Raw genomic sequence first — 15,831 nt, 5'->3', positions numbered from 1 at the left:
CCCTCTTCTTTTTCAACCCTAATCCCTAATGACATAATCAATGTTATGCAATCAAGCTATCAACCACATTTCCATTCTTTGTTGAGCTCTTGTTTTTAATGGAGATAGGAAGAAATGGAGATTGAAACCCTACTAGACACGTGGATGCTATATCTTGTTTTGTTATTGTTTATTTGCATGATCTTAGGTATCTTAATTTGTGTATGGTGGATGCTTTTCATTGTTAGGCTAGGGTTTTGTGGTTGGATCTTTGTTAGTCTTTCAATATTATTGTTTTCATCATCCATTTTCACCGTATACACCCTCAACAATTCCTAAAGCTCAACATTTGCAATTATCCTATGCTTTTGTTGTTGGCAGGATCCTTAGAGAACTCATTGAAATAATTAAATCCAAATAAGATACAAAACAATTTCATCCCAATTTATTTGTTTCACAACATTCTATTTTCTATATGCATTTTCATTGAATGAATATTTTATATGAGAAAACTTTTTCCTCTCTATATGAGAAGATTTTATATCCACCCAATAGCCTTGCTACTAATAATATTAAATTTTCAATTCTATTTGGAGAAGTCTTGATATCAACTACCTTTTAATGATTCTTTTTGCTGGTTAATTAATATTAATACATGACATATAAAGGGTCATAATTAAAACTATTATTTGAGAAATATGTAATTTTGTTAAATTTGGTCCTACTATTTGAAGCTTTAGAATGACTATTGGAAAAAAAAATTTCTTCTAGGATTGTCTTTTCATTATACTTTCTATTTTAAACTAATATATCTTCTAATTGCATTGACCTACATTTGGTCATAGATGCCAAACTGAAAGAGTGAATCAAGCTTCGACTCTTGAGAGTTCAATGTTCAGTGTTTTGTTGGCAAAAGGCATGAGTTAGGGCCAACCCCTGACCTTCGAAATGTACCTACTTTTGTTAAGTGTTCAGACTTGGCATTTAATACTTGTGAATTTCATGATTGGTATGTGGCAGGTGAAGGTCTGAACCTCAAAATGGTCCTCATCACTAATCGAACTTTGAGGTTAATGTTTGTGAAGTGCCCTGTTTTGGTAAGTGGTATGTTGAATTTCCAACTCCCAACCCCCTGATGTAGTTTCTTCTCTACATTTTTTGCCAAGGTAATAAACCATTGATGATTGATCTTGTAGTTTACTGTATTTGACATTATTTGGAATGTGGCAAGGTCTAACTCTGACCCTTGATAGGCCAACATGATAATTTGTGTAAGTGTTCAAAGCTCCTTGTCTTCAACAATCAATGGTAGAAAGTTTGTCTTACTTTTTTGCATGAAGATTTTGCTTGATATTTAGGATTTTGGTCTTGAAAAATGAGAAGACGTAACTTCCATTGATTGTGAGCTAGTAGAAGAACATGACCTATCTAGTATGAGATAAGGTAACCTAGATGATTGAAACTTCCTTCCTATTACAATTTTTTTCGAAATTAATTATTTAATATTATATATTAAATTTTAAATTTTTAATGTAAATATTTATTTGATTGCTTAAAACTATATATAATAACTTTTTCATATTTTAAGATCCTTTAATACTTAATGTTTTTGCTTTTTCAGTTAAACCTATTTTATTTTTAAAAAACCAACTATATAAAAATTTATTTAATTTTTAAAAAATTAGCTATACATCTTCACCTTAATGTTAAGGCATGATACCAATTCATCAAAATTTTCCTCTCCTTGAAGAAAACAAAATTTGTACTCCTCGGTTCTGAACTTCAAATAAAACCTATCATAGAACGAAGGCCTTCACTGCCTGTAAACTTGAGAAAGGAGACATACAAATCATAGTAGCGAATGCGGGAAATTCAAAGGGCGAATCGAAAATAAAACCCCAGGTAATCATCAATAATATTAATTCGATAATTTTTCTCTCATTGCTGTTTTTTTCCCTTACATACACAGTGCAAACTCTGCTGTTAGAGAAACTACCTTAAACCCTGAACTAATATCTAATTAATTGCATCCTATGGTTTTTAAATACTGATGTTTTCTTTTGTATTCGATTTATTTATTTACCGTGGATGAATCAAATTGCTGTAAATAAAATGCTTCTTGCAGAGAATTATGTAGCCTGTGAGCTTTCGGGCGACAAGCAATTAAGAATTATAAACACCGAATTAGTTTCTAAGAATCAAATGCCTTGGAAGAAATTTTAACCTTATAGAAAAAGATCCATTCTGCTTTCACTCTTTAGGCACTCCGTTGTGAGCAGCACATTTCCATTTTATCCGTTGCAGTATGAGGGTTTGTATTTTGATCGCAATTAGGGATAAACGAATAATTAGGGCGATGCATAGTTGAGAAATTTGAACAGTTAGCATCGTTTAAAGAGGCTTTGCGTGATAGACTGGTGCACCTCGACAAATTGTGATGTTTTTTAGAGGAAAGTGTGGTCCACTATTATAATCCCTATTAATTAATTCTAATAAAAAAAGTGCGTCGGGATGTGGTTTAAGGCCGGGCATCACAACGCAAACATTGGCTTGTGGTCTAGTAGCTGAGAAGGGGCATTACTACGCACGCAAACAAGCTATGTTCAAACCCTGCTGGTCCAGAACACCATGCGTGCAGTGTGTGGACCATGGTTGGTTGGTTGCCGATGAATATGTTTACTTGCTCTACCTCCTTTCCCCTTTTCTATGGCTGAAAAATTTGAAAAAATCCTTTCTCACAAGCTTTTAAATAAATCCCTTTGGCCTTAAGTCAGTTACACCTAAAAAAATGTGGGTGTTGGAGTTGCTTCTAGACTAGTTGAATTTAATTATTTGTTTTTCATTGATGAGGTACAAGCCTTTGGGGCTATGGCATTTCTTTCGTGTTGTGCGGATACAAAAACTGTAGAATAGGCACAGAATGGATGGGGGGCTCGGCAGAAGTACTGAGGCCGCTGTCCCACTGTTGTATAACACGAAAGTTATCGGTGTACGGCAAGGCATTTTTGGAGCCAGAATAGCTACAGCCATTGTTGAGTTCAAAACTCAGCCGTGGAAAATTCCCGAGAAAGGGATGGTACCTTTACAACCTGAGTGACTTGGGTTATCTACACATGCGCACAAGGGTTTTTAAATAATGCCATGTTGTGTTTGAAATTGTGGTTTGCAGAGTTTTATCCCTTGTTTGAGGCTTTTTCTCTTGCCCTTGTTTTGATTTGATCACTGAATCTTCCTCTTCAGGTTTGGTGTTGGTTCGCAGAGTTTTTATCCCTTGTTTGAGGCTTTTTCTCTTGCCCTTGTTTTGATTTGATCACTGAATCTTCCTCTTTAGGTTTTGTGTCCATCTAGCTTTTCTTTGATTCTTAGTTCTTCAGGGAGGCGTTTATCTGCTACCCCAAAAACTGTATTGTGCTCCATTTGATCTTTTCTCAGATTCTTGTTTAGCTTTATCTATCTTCATGCCTTCCTAAAGAGACCAAGCCCCAGGTTGGTGAGCACCCTTGGTTGCAACCTGGACTATGAAAGGATCACCTTTTGTTGTGGATGGTGCTTCACCTTTGAGCGTTTGACATGAGAATGTTTTTGTAAAAAATTGAGAGGAGTCTGTTCTCCTTCTTGGCGGTTTAGGGTGGAGCCTTAACATTAGTTAGTTTTGGTTGATCCTTCTTTGTCAAAACTCTCTTGTCAAGTTCCTCTTGTAGTTGCTCCGTCAATTGAGAAGGGAGTTTCCTCCTCTGGGAGTCCTTGTTTCCTGATTATGTGCATGCATTGTCTCAATTTGCTGCGGTTGCTTTGCCAGAAAATGTAGATCTACCTAAACTCCTTCCTTGTCTTGTCATTGTTATGGGTGACAACTCGTCCGGGCTTACCTTATGGATGATCAATAGGTTTTGGGGCACGACTCTCCTAGTTGTGATCTTCCCCCCTTTTGTGATGATCCCGATTTATGGCTAGGTTGGCCAGCGTTTTTAATTAAAAAAATAATAAATCTAATGGGGTCCATCTAGGTCGGCCAGCATTTTTTATTAAATAAACAAATAAATAATTATTGATAAATGTAATTATTAAATATTTTGGGGCCGACTTTAGTAATGTGCTGGTTTGTTTTGGGCCGACTTGAGCATTCATTAAAGGAGTGTCAATTAAATGATTTTGTTTCTCATCGGGCCTAGGCTGACTTCTCCACCTAGGCTGACTTGTGTCTCCTCTTTGCACAAGCTAGCATAAATATATGAATTTCTTACTTGGGAAAGCATGCTTGATCTGTTGCAAACACTGCCCTGTGCCAGAAGCCTTCCGAGACGAAAAACTCAGAGGTTAACTGAGGTACGATAAAAACCCCATCCTCTTGTAGCAGATCTCAAGGGCTGAATCTAAGTATTAAAAATATCTTGTCAATTGCGACAGTTAGGAGTAACTGGAGAAAGGAGGGAGTAAGCTTGTCGAACCACTTCTTGGATTGGAACTGCCAGGAGCAGATCACATTCATGCTGCAGTAGCAGGAGGTGAATCACTGGGAGGTGGCACCACTTCAAGGTGCCTGTCTATATCATATCAAGGTGCCTATCTTCAACATTCCGGCCTGGTCAGATCTAGACAAATAATGAAGATGTAAATTGCTCCATACAGTTGAAGGAATGCTTCTTAGATGGGATCCATCAGTATGTATACTGGAAGTATTAAAAATTGAAAACATTATTCAGATTGTAATAAGATCCCATTCTGGTCTTAGTATTATGAGAATGAATTTACCAGTATTGAATCAATTAAAGTGAGTTAGCTTTGACCGATTTCTGTCCTAATCTGCTTTCAATGGATTAGCATTGTGTGATGAAGTTCTGATATGTTTCTCTGAGTTTAATATTTAATGATTGTGTTGTTTGTAACTAGGGTTATGTATGGGTTCGGATTGCCTGAAGGCAACATCCGAACCCCTTTTAGGTCTGGGCCCTATCCTAGGGTAACGTGACTCTAATATATGCCCAGCCCAATCCTATATCACGCCACCTAATTAAATTGGCGCCAAAACCCAAAGGAGGCCGACTTGCAATCAAGGATTAAAATGTGTATAAATAAGAGACATTTGCAAGTCAATATTCACTCATTCATTCACAAGCAAAGGCGAAAACAGCTCTGCTAATAAAGGGCGAATTTACAAGGGAGAAAGCGAATTCATTCAAGATTGTGCGAATTTGTCCAAGAGGACATAGGCTGTGATATACAAACCTTGGAGAACTTAGAAAGTGCAGATCTGCTATACAAAAGGACCAGATCTGACAGAGAAGCTAAGTATTGTATTTATGCATTTAAGAGGAGAATATATAATCTGACCTGTGGGTCTTTAATGCTGGGTTTTTCCTCCTTGGAGGTTTTCCCAGGGTATGTGTGATTGTCTATTGAGTACTTACTGAATGTTAACTTATTTGTCACAAATCTGATTACAATCTAGGGTATAAATAAAAGGATATAAGTCTGATTAATGAACCTAGTGTATAAAATTACAGATTGTGCATGCAAACTTGAATTTTTTGAGTGGGTATGTTTCAGTGGTATCTGAGTGAGAATTCTACCAGCCTGTGGGGTAGTAAGGTTGATCACAGGAATGGAAGAAAAGGACAATGACATTGTGGCCTTTAAAATCGATAAATGGTATTAAAAATATCAATAGTATAAGGATCTTCTAACATTCCAACAATATCTGAGTCTGATAGGAAAAACTATACTTGTAAATGAATATCTAAGAATATCAGAGTTTTTTACGAGTACTCAGGTGAACTTGAGGCTGTCAAAGCCACTGAATCTTTTGACAAGTACTACATAAAAAAAAGGGAAGTCCAAATCAGAATCTCGATCAAAATCAAAAGAAGGTCAAAATGTGTCTAGTCAAGAGGGAGTTGATGTTTGTGGAGACGGAAAAGTTAAATGGCTTGAGGATTTTACTAAAAACTCAGGTTCTAAATATGATGAATCAGAGGATTGTCAAAATCAAGGTAGTATGAGGTATTGTCTTAAAGACTAGCTGGTTGGAGAGTCAGATATGAATGAGAAGAGTAAAGAGAAGAAGCTATAAGAAACATTCCTGAAAGAAGAAAACTTAGAAGTTATCATTGAAGAAGGGATAGAAAAGAAAGAGGAATCACTTGCTTGTGATTTGCATTTCAAATAATCATGGGAAAGACAAAAATCAGTCAACATGTCTAGAAGTTTGGACTCCTAGCTGAACATTTGGAAGCCCTAAGGAGAATGGAGCCATGTTCACAAGTTCACTTCAGCCATATGAGGATATGGACAAGCAAGAATCAACTATTGCACTGACAAGTGGAGAATAGATAACTCTTCACGGCAACCACACAGTTGAAGAAAATGCTGTCATGGAGTTTGCCAAACCAGCATTGATTGATCAGCTATGTGGAGGCATGAATTCTACTAGTTTTCCATTGCATGAACCAATTGTACATCTTATTGGTAAGGAATCAATTTGTGATTTGGATAACTTGGATAGTGATGATGTTCATAAATATGAAAGAGATACAGAAATTTTGTCACGTTGTGAGCAAAGTGACTTTGATAAAGTTGATTTAGCCTTGCAAGAATTTAGGGATCACTTTATGATTTTGCATTCACCCTCTAGACCAGCAACTGAAGAAGACAATGAATCTACTTGTGTTTTGACACCCTACTCTTATGATGATGATGATGATGTTGTCTTGTGGGAAAAAGATGATTCTACACTGCTATGATAATGACGCCTTGATTGAATGTGATATTGACCTAGCCTCAAAACATGGGTTGTGTGAAAAAAGATGTCATAGAGGTAGCTGATTTTGGAAAGCCTGGTTGTGAATATAAATCAGAAAATTTGTATGAAGATGATGGACCCCATGGGCCCCATCATCTGGCAAGGCAATTGAAGGTCAATGAAGACATCTTTACTGCAGCCCTAACTTATCATGATAATACTCATAAGTTGATGGCAGATTATTGTTGGAAGGGTAATGGGACACACAAGAACTTTGAAGAACTATCTCTTGCAGACTCACAGGTTCTCAGAGAAACCTTGGTGGTAATGAAATCAAACTACCTACACCTACTTTCAGACGGAGATCATCTTATTAAGCTTGACGAGATATATATTTTGATGCACTAAGAGGGAAAGAAGATTAAGTTGATAATCTTACCTATGAGCTTAAGGTCACTATGGATTCCTTGAAGAGCACTCAAAAGACCTTTCAGGAAACAGAAATTTGAGTTGATGAGCTTTGTTGGTAGTTGAGCTTGGCACATTCTTCAACATTCACAGCAGAAATTTAGTCATCTATGGCAGCCATAATGCATGAGGATAATAGTGGTGTGAAGTCTTCTATTGTTGACATTCAAGATTTAAGGGAAGAGCCTCTTGTGATGGTCAAGCACGAAGAACACTCAGATTTACATGGACATGAAGAAATGTATGATTTAGGAATTTCTGTTTGTACACATAGTTTGCATTATGGGTTCATAAGTCACCTCTTTTGGAGAGCCCATTGAAGGCTCAAGTCATGGTTATGGATGAAATAGTTGAGCACTCACTTGGTGGACCAGCTAACAGTAATATGCATGCATGCGAAGATGGAGACATTTGTTATTCAGATTTGGTTGGGCATTTAGCCATCCTTGAGGAGTTTGGGGAGTCTACTTGTGTTGAGACACAACCCTGTCATACTGAAGATTCCTTGGTGGAGTATGAGGGCGCCCCGATTTCAGAATTTGTGACATATGTCATGGAGGCATTTCATGGTGATTGGCATGTATGTGGAGGTGTGGAGTTGCAGCTGGTCTATGATCCAAGGTATGAAGATGATGTCATAACGGTACTTGATTTTGAGTGGCATATGCTGGAGTTTTAGATGGAATATGGTTTATGGTACAGAGATGAGCATGAGGGCAGACGTATTCCATCCCTAATCCGCTGCTCTCTACCTCATACAGTGTTGATAGATGGGTGTCCCACCTTGCTGATCATGGAGTTTTCAGGGTATATTTTGAGGACAGCAGCTGTTTGGATGGATTGGGATCACTACTATGATGAGATCCTATCATCATATGACATTGGTGGTATCTTTTGCACCATCATAGGGGTTGGCATAATTGGTACACTACTTCACAAGGATCACGATGAGTTGGTTCACAACTCTTGGTATGGTGATGGTTGTACCAGAGTGGAGCAGCGGAAGACTTGGTACAGGTGGTCGTGCTTCAAGGATCATATCATACATCACTTGTTGATAAACATGACTCTCTTCAGGGATTTTGTATTGTATAGTGTTTTGTCTTTGATAGACTTAGCACTCATGGATGTTGGAGCCTTTGGAGGTAAGGAGTTGTGGGCACTTGTGGATTAGGGTTTTGCATCCTTGTTCCTATGGCTATTTGAGAGGGGGTTTTCTGTCACTATTCAGTTAATTTTAGCTTTGAAACTGTCAATACTACTGACTATTGACTGCTGTACCCATCATATGCTGCTGCTGATTCTAATATTTTCAGACTTTGGATCACTGATTCCAGCCCCATATATTAGCATTGTAGTCCTTGGTACAACGATAAGAGGAATCCTTATGAGTGTGGTGAGTGCTGGGAACAAGTATGAAGTAGTAAATATGATAGCAGAGACCATGAAATAAGAGTGAAAAGTTGCAGAAAATAGTCAGGTTGACCATGGATATATTTCTACATACTTTGTTTCTAACAGTGAAAAGATGTCTATGAACTGTAAGCTATTGCTGATTGATAAAAAGATGATAAATGCAAGAGACATGGTAAGCATTTTGGAGGATGCCTTGAATGCAACAAAGGCAAGCTGTTGAGGAAGGCATTGCCATTGGTGAAGGTTGTGTTTTCTTGATGCCCTCTTCAAAGGTTGATGCTATTAGAGAGACGCTTGAAAATGATGAACAAAAGATTGGTGTGGGTATTGATAAACGAGCTTTGAGCTACCCTGTGAAATCAATTGCAGAGAATGCTGGGGTAAATGGAGGTGTTGTGGTTGCAAAGGTTCCTTCGTAAGACACCGCGTTCGAATTTGGCTACCATGAAATTCGGCAAGGGCAAAAAATTCAAAAAAAAATTCGGCATTGAATTTGCCTTATATAATTTTTTTTCAAATATAAATAATATATCCAATAAATTATAAAAACAAAAATTAATATATATCTTTTAATTAAAAAAAAAAAAACACTAAATTAACAAAATTAACAAGTAAAAAATAAAAAATGCTATTTAGTATTTAATATAATATTTTACTCTAGTTTAAGTAAAATAGAATAAAGATAAATTAAATATACTAAATATTAATATTTTAATAAAAATTAATATAAATTAAAATTATTAAATAATAGAACTCTCAGAAAACAAAAATTAATATAAATTAAAATTTTAAAATAATAAAATCCTCACCGTAAGGGAAAAAAACAATAATATTTTCACGTTTATATTTGAATAAAAATTATAAAATAATAAACTCTCACCCCGTAAGGCAAAAAAACAATAATATTTATGAATATGAATAGCATAAACGAACATCGGGGGAAAGCTGCGGTGTCTGGGCAGGGGTTCACGAACACGTAGAACACACACAAACAGAGCACAGACCAGCTTCAGTCGCGCGACGAATGACACACAAACGAACTTCAGCACGGCCAGCTTCAGTCGCGCGACGAACAGAGACGGACGACACACAAACAAAGCATGAACAGGCACAATCGGCTTCAGTTGCGCGATGAACGAACTTCAGCTTCACCCGGTGCCCTAAAATAGTAAACTCATATTTCTGCCTTACGAATTTGAGGCGAACAGTTACGAATTTTTTTAAATTTTTATATATTCGCCGAATTTCAAACCTAAAGCCGAAAATTTGGCGAATGCAGTGACTGAGGTTCCTTCCAATGATAAATCCGAATGTGGGTACAATGCTGAAGATTTGAGGGCTGTAGGAGTAATTGATCTGACTAAGGTGGTGAGATGGATGTACTGGCAAAGGTGCACTAGTGGACAACATCTTAAGAGCCAAGCTGCAAATTGGAGTGGTCAATTATCAGCATACGCCATGAGGTTTGAAGGCTGTACTATATTTTTTTCAGACTTTGCTTTGTTGAATACAGCTAATTGCAAAGGTTGGAGTCAGTGGAATCGTTTTACTTTTCCCAGCTATGAGCCTTGGAGCATCGGTGAGGCACCAGCTGATGGAAATTGGATGAGAAATGTGTAGAACACAGGTTTACTACTGAGAGGGGGAGGTGAATCAGTAGTAAATGAACTTTCAGACTTAATTTTAAAACAATCTAAGCTTTTAAAAACTATAATCTGAAAACTGAGAAGGAAGAAAGAAATGCACAACAAAGACAGTATACAAGATTTACGTGGAAACACAGGATGGGAAAACCATGGTGAGAACGCTGCTAGGATCTACTGTCCTAATCCAGCCAAACAAGCGAAACTTCAATACAATGTTTAAGGGCACCAACTCTTCCAACAATCACAACCTTTTCAATCTGAGCACCAACTCAGCATCCTCGAGGCACCAACCGTAAGGATGTTTCAATAGAACAGTAATTGATTTCAAATCTGAGCTTTACAACATTACATATATGATCAGATTGTTACAGAATAAATGTTATAATTCTTCAGACACATATGTATATAAACAAATCTTTAATACTTCACAACATCATTATTCTGCAAGGGAACCCTTGTATTGTATCTGCACTTAAGGAAGTCCTGTCACATAACCTTCATACAACCCCATCAAACAAGTTATGATATGTATGACTGCTAAATCTGTTCACAATCTGGGTTAATCAATGCAATCTGAACCAATCAACATAATCTGAACAATTAACAGATTTTATACCTCAATCTTCTTCTAAGGTTTGAAATCTTTCAGCACCCTGCACATGTTTTAGTTCTTCTCAAGAATTCATCAATGTCTTTGCTTCGTTTAATTCTCAGAACTTATTCAAAGTTATGTCATTCTAAATGATGCTTTGTGATTTGAGCATTCTTCTTTGCTTCAATCTATTCTCAGCATTTGTCTCCTTTTTCTTCTTACGTGTTTTTCAACACACCTCTAACATTTTCACTCTTCTTAAAATAGAACCTTCTAACAAGTCCACAGTTGTAAGGATTCCAAATCAGTTGATAACTGATTTCAGTTAGACAGTTTTTAGTTGTACAGGAATCAGTTGACAGTTTCAACCATATTATTATTAATAAAAGCAAAACCCTTCATCGATGAACAAGAAGACATTAGCCTTAGATATTAATTACATCTTATTTTCAAGACAGTTAGTACCGATTATAACTGTATAACCAGAATGTAAACCAACTTAATACAACCCAGTATATTAATTGCAGTTTTTAGTTGTACAGGAATTGGTTGACAGTTTCAACCATATTATTATTAATAAAAGCAAAACCCTTCATTGATGAAGAATAAGGCACTAACCTTAGATATTAATTGCATCTTATTTTCAAGACAGTTAGTACCAATTATAACTGTATAACCAGAATGTAAACCAACTTAATACAACCCAGTATATGCAGTCGGATGAATTCATTTAATGTTAATCTGGAAACCCAAATTGATGCTTTCATTCGAAGCCACTCTGAACACAAAGACTTCGTGAATGGTTTTATTTTCATAGAAAATACATATTGAACTGATAAGAGTAAATTTATGAGTAAGATTTCAAACATTAAAAAGCCTGAGTGCAATGTCTTTTCACAAATCTGAATCCAATGATACATACAGTTTGACGTGAGTATTTGAACCAAATATATTGCAGGGACAAACATGTTCAACCATTCACTGTCTTTGGAGATAAATGCAATTAGGCCGATGGTAAAAGCAATCATCATTTTTGCTGTATGTTTGAACTGTTATTATTTATCATTAATGTGTGTCTGAAAAATACTGTGCAAATATTTGACAATATAAACCTGAATGATCGAATTCGATAAGACTGCAATAAATCCAATTTGATAATTCAATTTGACATCAATGACAAGTATGACAACAAAATTTTTATCTTGTCTTGTGGATGCACAACGGTATCCTTCAACAGAACATGGTGAAAGAAGATGATGACATTGGGATCTGCATGATCGATGGAGTGCCCCTTAGGATGTTGCAGAAGGGCAGTATTGCTCACAATGATTACATCAGAGTAGCATGATGGAGTGGTGGAGCAATGATTATGAGATTGATATGGGATCTTGGCATTTTGTTTTGGGCATACAGGTGCAGAAGGCAGTTGGTTTGGTATACAAGTGCGGATTGCTTGAGGACTAGTAATTCTGGGACGGGAGGACTGTGATGACCCCGGCTTATGGCTAGGTTGGCCAGCATTTTTAATTAAGTAAATAATAAATCTGATGGGGTCCATCTAGGTCAGCCAACATTTTTAATTAAATAATAAATAAATAAATAACCAACAATAAATGTAATTAGTAAATATTTTGGGGACGACTTTAGTAATGTGCTGGGTTGTTTTTGGCCGAGTTAAGCATTCATTAGAGTTTCAATTAAGTAATTTGTTTCTCATTGGGCCTAGGCCAACATCTCCACCTTGGCTGACCTGTGTCTCCTCTTTGCACAAGCTAGTATAAATATATGAATTTCTTGTTTGGGAAAGCATGCTTGATCTGTTGCAAACGCTGCCCTGTGCATGCAAGCCTTTTGAGATGAAAAACTCAGAGGTTTACTGAGGTAGGACAAAAACCCTTTCCTCTTGTAGCAGCCCTCAAGCACTGAACCTAAGTATTAAAAATATCTTGTCAATTGCGGGAGTTAGGGGTAATTGCCAATTGGAGAAAGGAGGGAGTAAGCTTGTTGAAGCACTTCTGGGATTGGAGCTGCTAGGAGTAGATCACATTCATGCTGCAGCAGCAGGAGATGAATCACTGGGAGGTAGCGCCACTTCAAGGCGCCTGTCTATATCATATCAATGTTCCCATCTTCAACATTCCAGCCTGGTCAAATCTAGACAAATAGTGAAGTGAATTGCTCCACACAATTGAAGGAACACTGCTTAGATGGGGTCCATTAGTATGTATACTGGAAGTATTAAAAATTGAATACATTATTTAGATTGTAATAAGATCCCATTCAGGTCTTAGTATTCTGAGAATGAATTTACCAGTATTATATCGATTAATGTGAGTTGGCTTGGACTAATTCTGCTCTAATCTGTTGTCAATGGATTAGCATTGTGTAATGAAGTTTTAATATGTCTCTCTGATTTTAATATTTAATGACTGTGCATGCAAACTTGAATTTTCTGAGTGGGTATAGTTCACGTTCCTTGTCTGCATTGCGATCTTTAACTTCTTAGGGTACATTTCTGTCCCCTTCTCTTGGAAATCTCTGTTAGCCTTGTCAATTTTATCTGATTATGCAAGGGTTGATTGCTATCATGGTTAGACTCCTACTTTGAACAGGAATTCTACTACAGGGAAAAAATAATTTAGTCACCTGATCCTATGATCTCATAGAAAAAGGGCATAGGCTTTTGCACGGTAACTTTGTTGACTTTTTGGCCATATTGCTCTTTGTTTGGTGAGCAGTTGCCTGCATGTTTGTTTTCTTGTATTTGGATTTTGTTTAAAGAGGTGAGGGACCTGATAGATTCCTTCAGTAAGTTATCAAAATAAAAAAATGTAAACTAAACGAAGCTGAAATTTTTAAATAAGTAATATAAATAACCTGATCCAAATTCCATGATCAAGCGTCAAATGATGGTGTCATTTGTCACATTATGTTATGATTAATGGCTACAATGCATTATTTCATAAGTGCAAACGGCGAATACAAAGTTCTGAAGTAAATTGTAAAACACTTAATTACAAATACACATGTCAATTCATAATTTTAACTATAAATGTCAAATGCAATGTTTAGGGTTTAGGGTTCAATTAAGGTTGGGTACTTCGTGGGCCTCTGTTTTAGCTAAAGGTTATGTATTTTTATTAGCTATGAACAAGCTATTATTAGACTGGGACTCTTTCCAGCAAGCAACATGCTCACAACCAAAGTTTGAAAACTTGGACTTGGACTTTGACTTGACTCGGCAACCCAAAATTTTGACTGAGACTTGGGACTCGACATAAACTCGGGGAAAATCTCGACAAAAAAAATTCTAATAACTACACAAAAAAGGAAATCAATGCATTTAGAGAACATAAAAGGCTAATTTGACTATCAAATTGTTATAATGCAAACATTACTCCTGTCATATGACCCTCTCAAAATTTGAAATTTTAGTTGCTATGTTTGTTATGTTCAGGTGCCAGAAGAGTCCAAGCTCAGGACTTGAGAGTCCTAGCCTAAGATTTGGGAATCTTGGAGCAGGACTTGGCTGAGTACTTGACCAAACTCGACTTGCCTCGGCTGCCTTGAGGACTCATGAGTTGGGATAGTCTTGCCGAATTCTCGGCGAGTCCTCAAACTATGCTCACATGTACAGTTCTGTCGTTTGCCACTTGACCTTGGAGGCAATCTTCACCAGGAGGAGAATCACAAGAAGAAGATGAAAAGGCTTAGAGTTTTTTCAATATGCAGCTATATTGCTTTGAAGAAAAAGCAATTGTAGGAGGTTATTGTAATTGTTCAGATACTTAAAATCGTGCACCTTATTAGTGGGGTCCCATGAGGACTTTCTTGTGCGATTATCTTTTTTGCCCATTACAAAGTACCCCATATGCAATTGGAAAAAAGGTTTAATGGAAAATTGTTATTATAATAGACTCTGAGGTGGTAGAATACGTCATCTTTTGAGAAAGTATGTTCTTGTGCACAAGCCTCAACTGTATTTTTGCCAAGGTAGTATCCATATTGACCTGAACTATAGCTTGAATCATACACATGCCCTCTCAATTTTCAGAATATTAAATGTCTTCTCTTTCCAGTTTAAACTAATTCAGTGTCAGTTGATATTTTGTAGTTTTTAATATTTTAGAATTTTTAGTAGTTAAGACTTTATAACATATTCAGAGATATTATTTTGGTTTCTGATTAGGATTTGAAATTTAACACCTAGTATTATGCTAGAAAATTCCCAGGATTATCAAAACTACATTTTTTGATTATATTCAAACCCAAGGCTTTAAGCAGTGCTGCCAGCTACAGATTGGTCTACAACAACATTTAATGGAATTTTATTGACTTTTATACCCAGTGCATTTAGTCAAATATTTTATGAAAGACACAGTAAAAGATGACTTTGTGGCTGGTTTTATGGGGTTAAAAAAAAGATAATGAGCAATGTTCTTTGGGAATGCCACTTTGAATATCGTGTGGAAAAACATTTCTTGTTTATAATCGACAGTCTCAGTTAGGATATTACTGTCTCTTCTCTCAAATACAGGACTTTCTTCTTACCTAGCCTTACTTCTTGAGCCAGGTTAGTCTCCAATTTTTAGTTTAGTAGCCTTTTCTTGGGCTATAATTAATGAAGAGGATACATAAATTGGCTTTACTTATAAACTGCATATGCTTGTTATTATTGTTCTTGACAGAGGTTTAGAATGAAGTTGCATGTTATTTGATTATTGTCATTTTCTCAGTTGAAATTTTTTTATATTAGAAATTATTTGCTGTTAAATGACTTACAGGATTATGTAAAAGGGTGTCATCCTAAAAATGGGGCGTAATAGCAAGCGTTACAAAGAACATGCACGATATCAGTCACAAACAAGCAAGCACAGTTTAATATGGTAATTCTTCAATACACTTGTATTTAGAACCTATTTAGATTTGATGTGGGGCTGTTCTAATCCAATGCATGCTGTTATGTTTCAGTTATGCAATGTTTTACCGTG

General features: G+C 36.4%; 1 protein-coding gene across 3 annotated transcripts in view; it reads left to right on the top strand.

Annotated features, from left to right (window-relative positions):
* The first annotated feature begins 1,700 nt into the window (after positions 1–1,700).
* Positions 1,701–15,831, top strand: part of LOC131039209 (uncharacterized) — a 138,635-nt gene continuing 124,504 nt past the window's right edge. For 2 of the 3 annotated variants that reach the window (XM_059212021.1, XM_059212020.1), the window contains exon 1: positions 15,625–15,726. Coding sequence is in view for 1 of the 3 variants with exons in the window: in XM_057971895.2 (XP_057827878.2) it covers positions 15,653–15,726 (74 nt within the window). In the remaining 2 variants the exon portion in view is untranslated. Of the gene's footprint in view, positions 1,882–15,624; positions 15,727–15,831 lie in introns of those variants that run through there. The other variant, XM_057971895.2, reaches the window with a different exon arrangement.

The sequence above is a fragment of the Cryptomeria japonica genome, chromosome 10 (genome assembly GCF_030272615.1).
Source record: "Cryptomeria japonica chromosome 10, Sugi_1.0, whole genome shotgun sequence".
NCBI lineage: Eukaryota > Viridiplantae > Streptophyta > Pinopsida > Cupressales > Cupressaceae > Cryptomeria > Cryptomeria japonica.
This window is presented reverse-complemented; position numbering and strand designations above follow the sequence as displayed.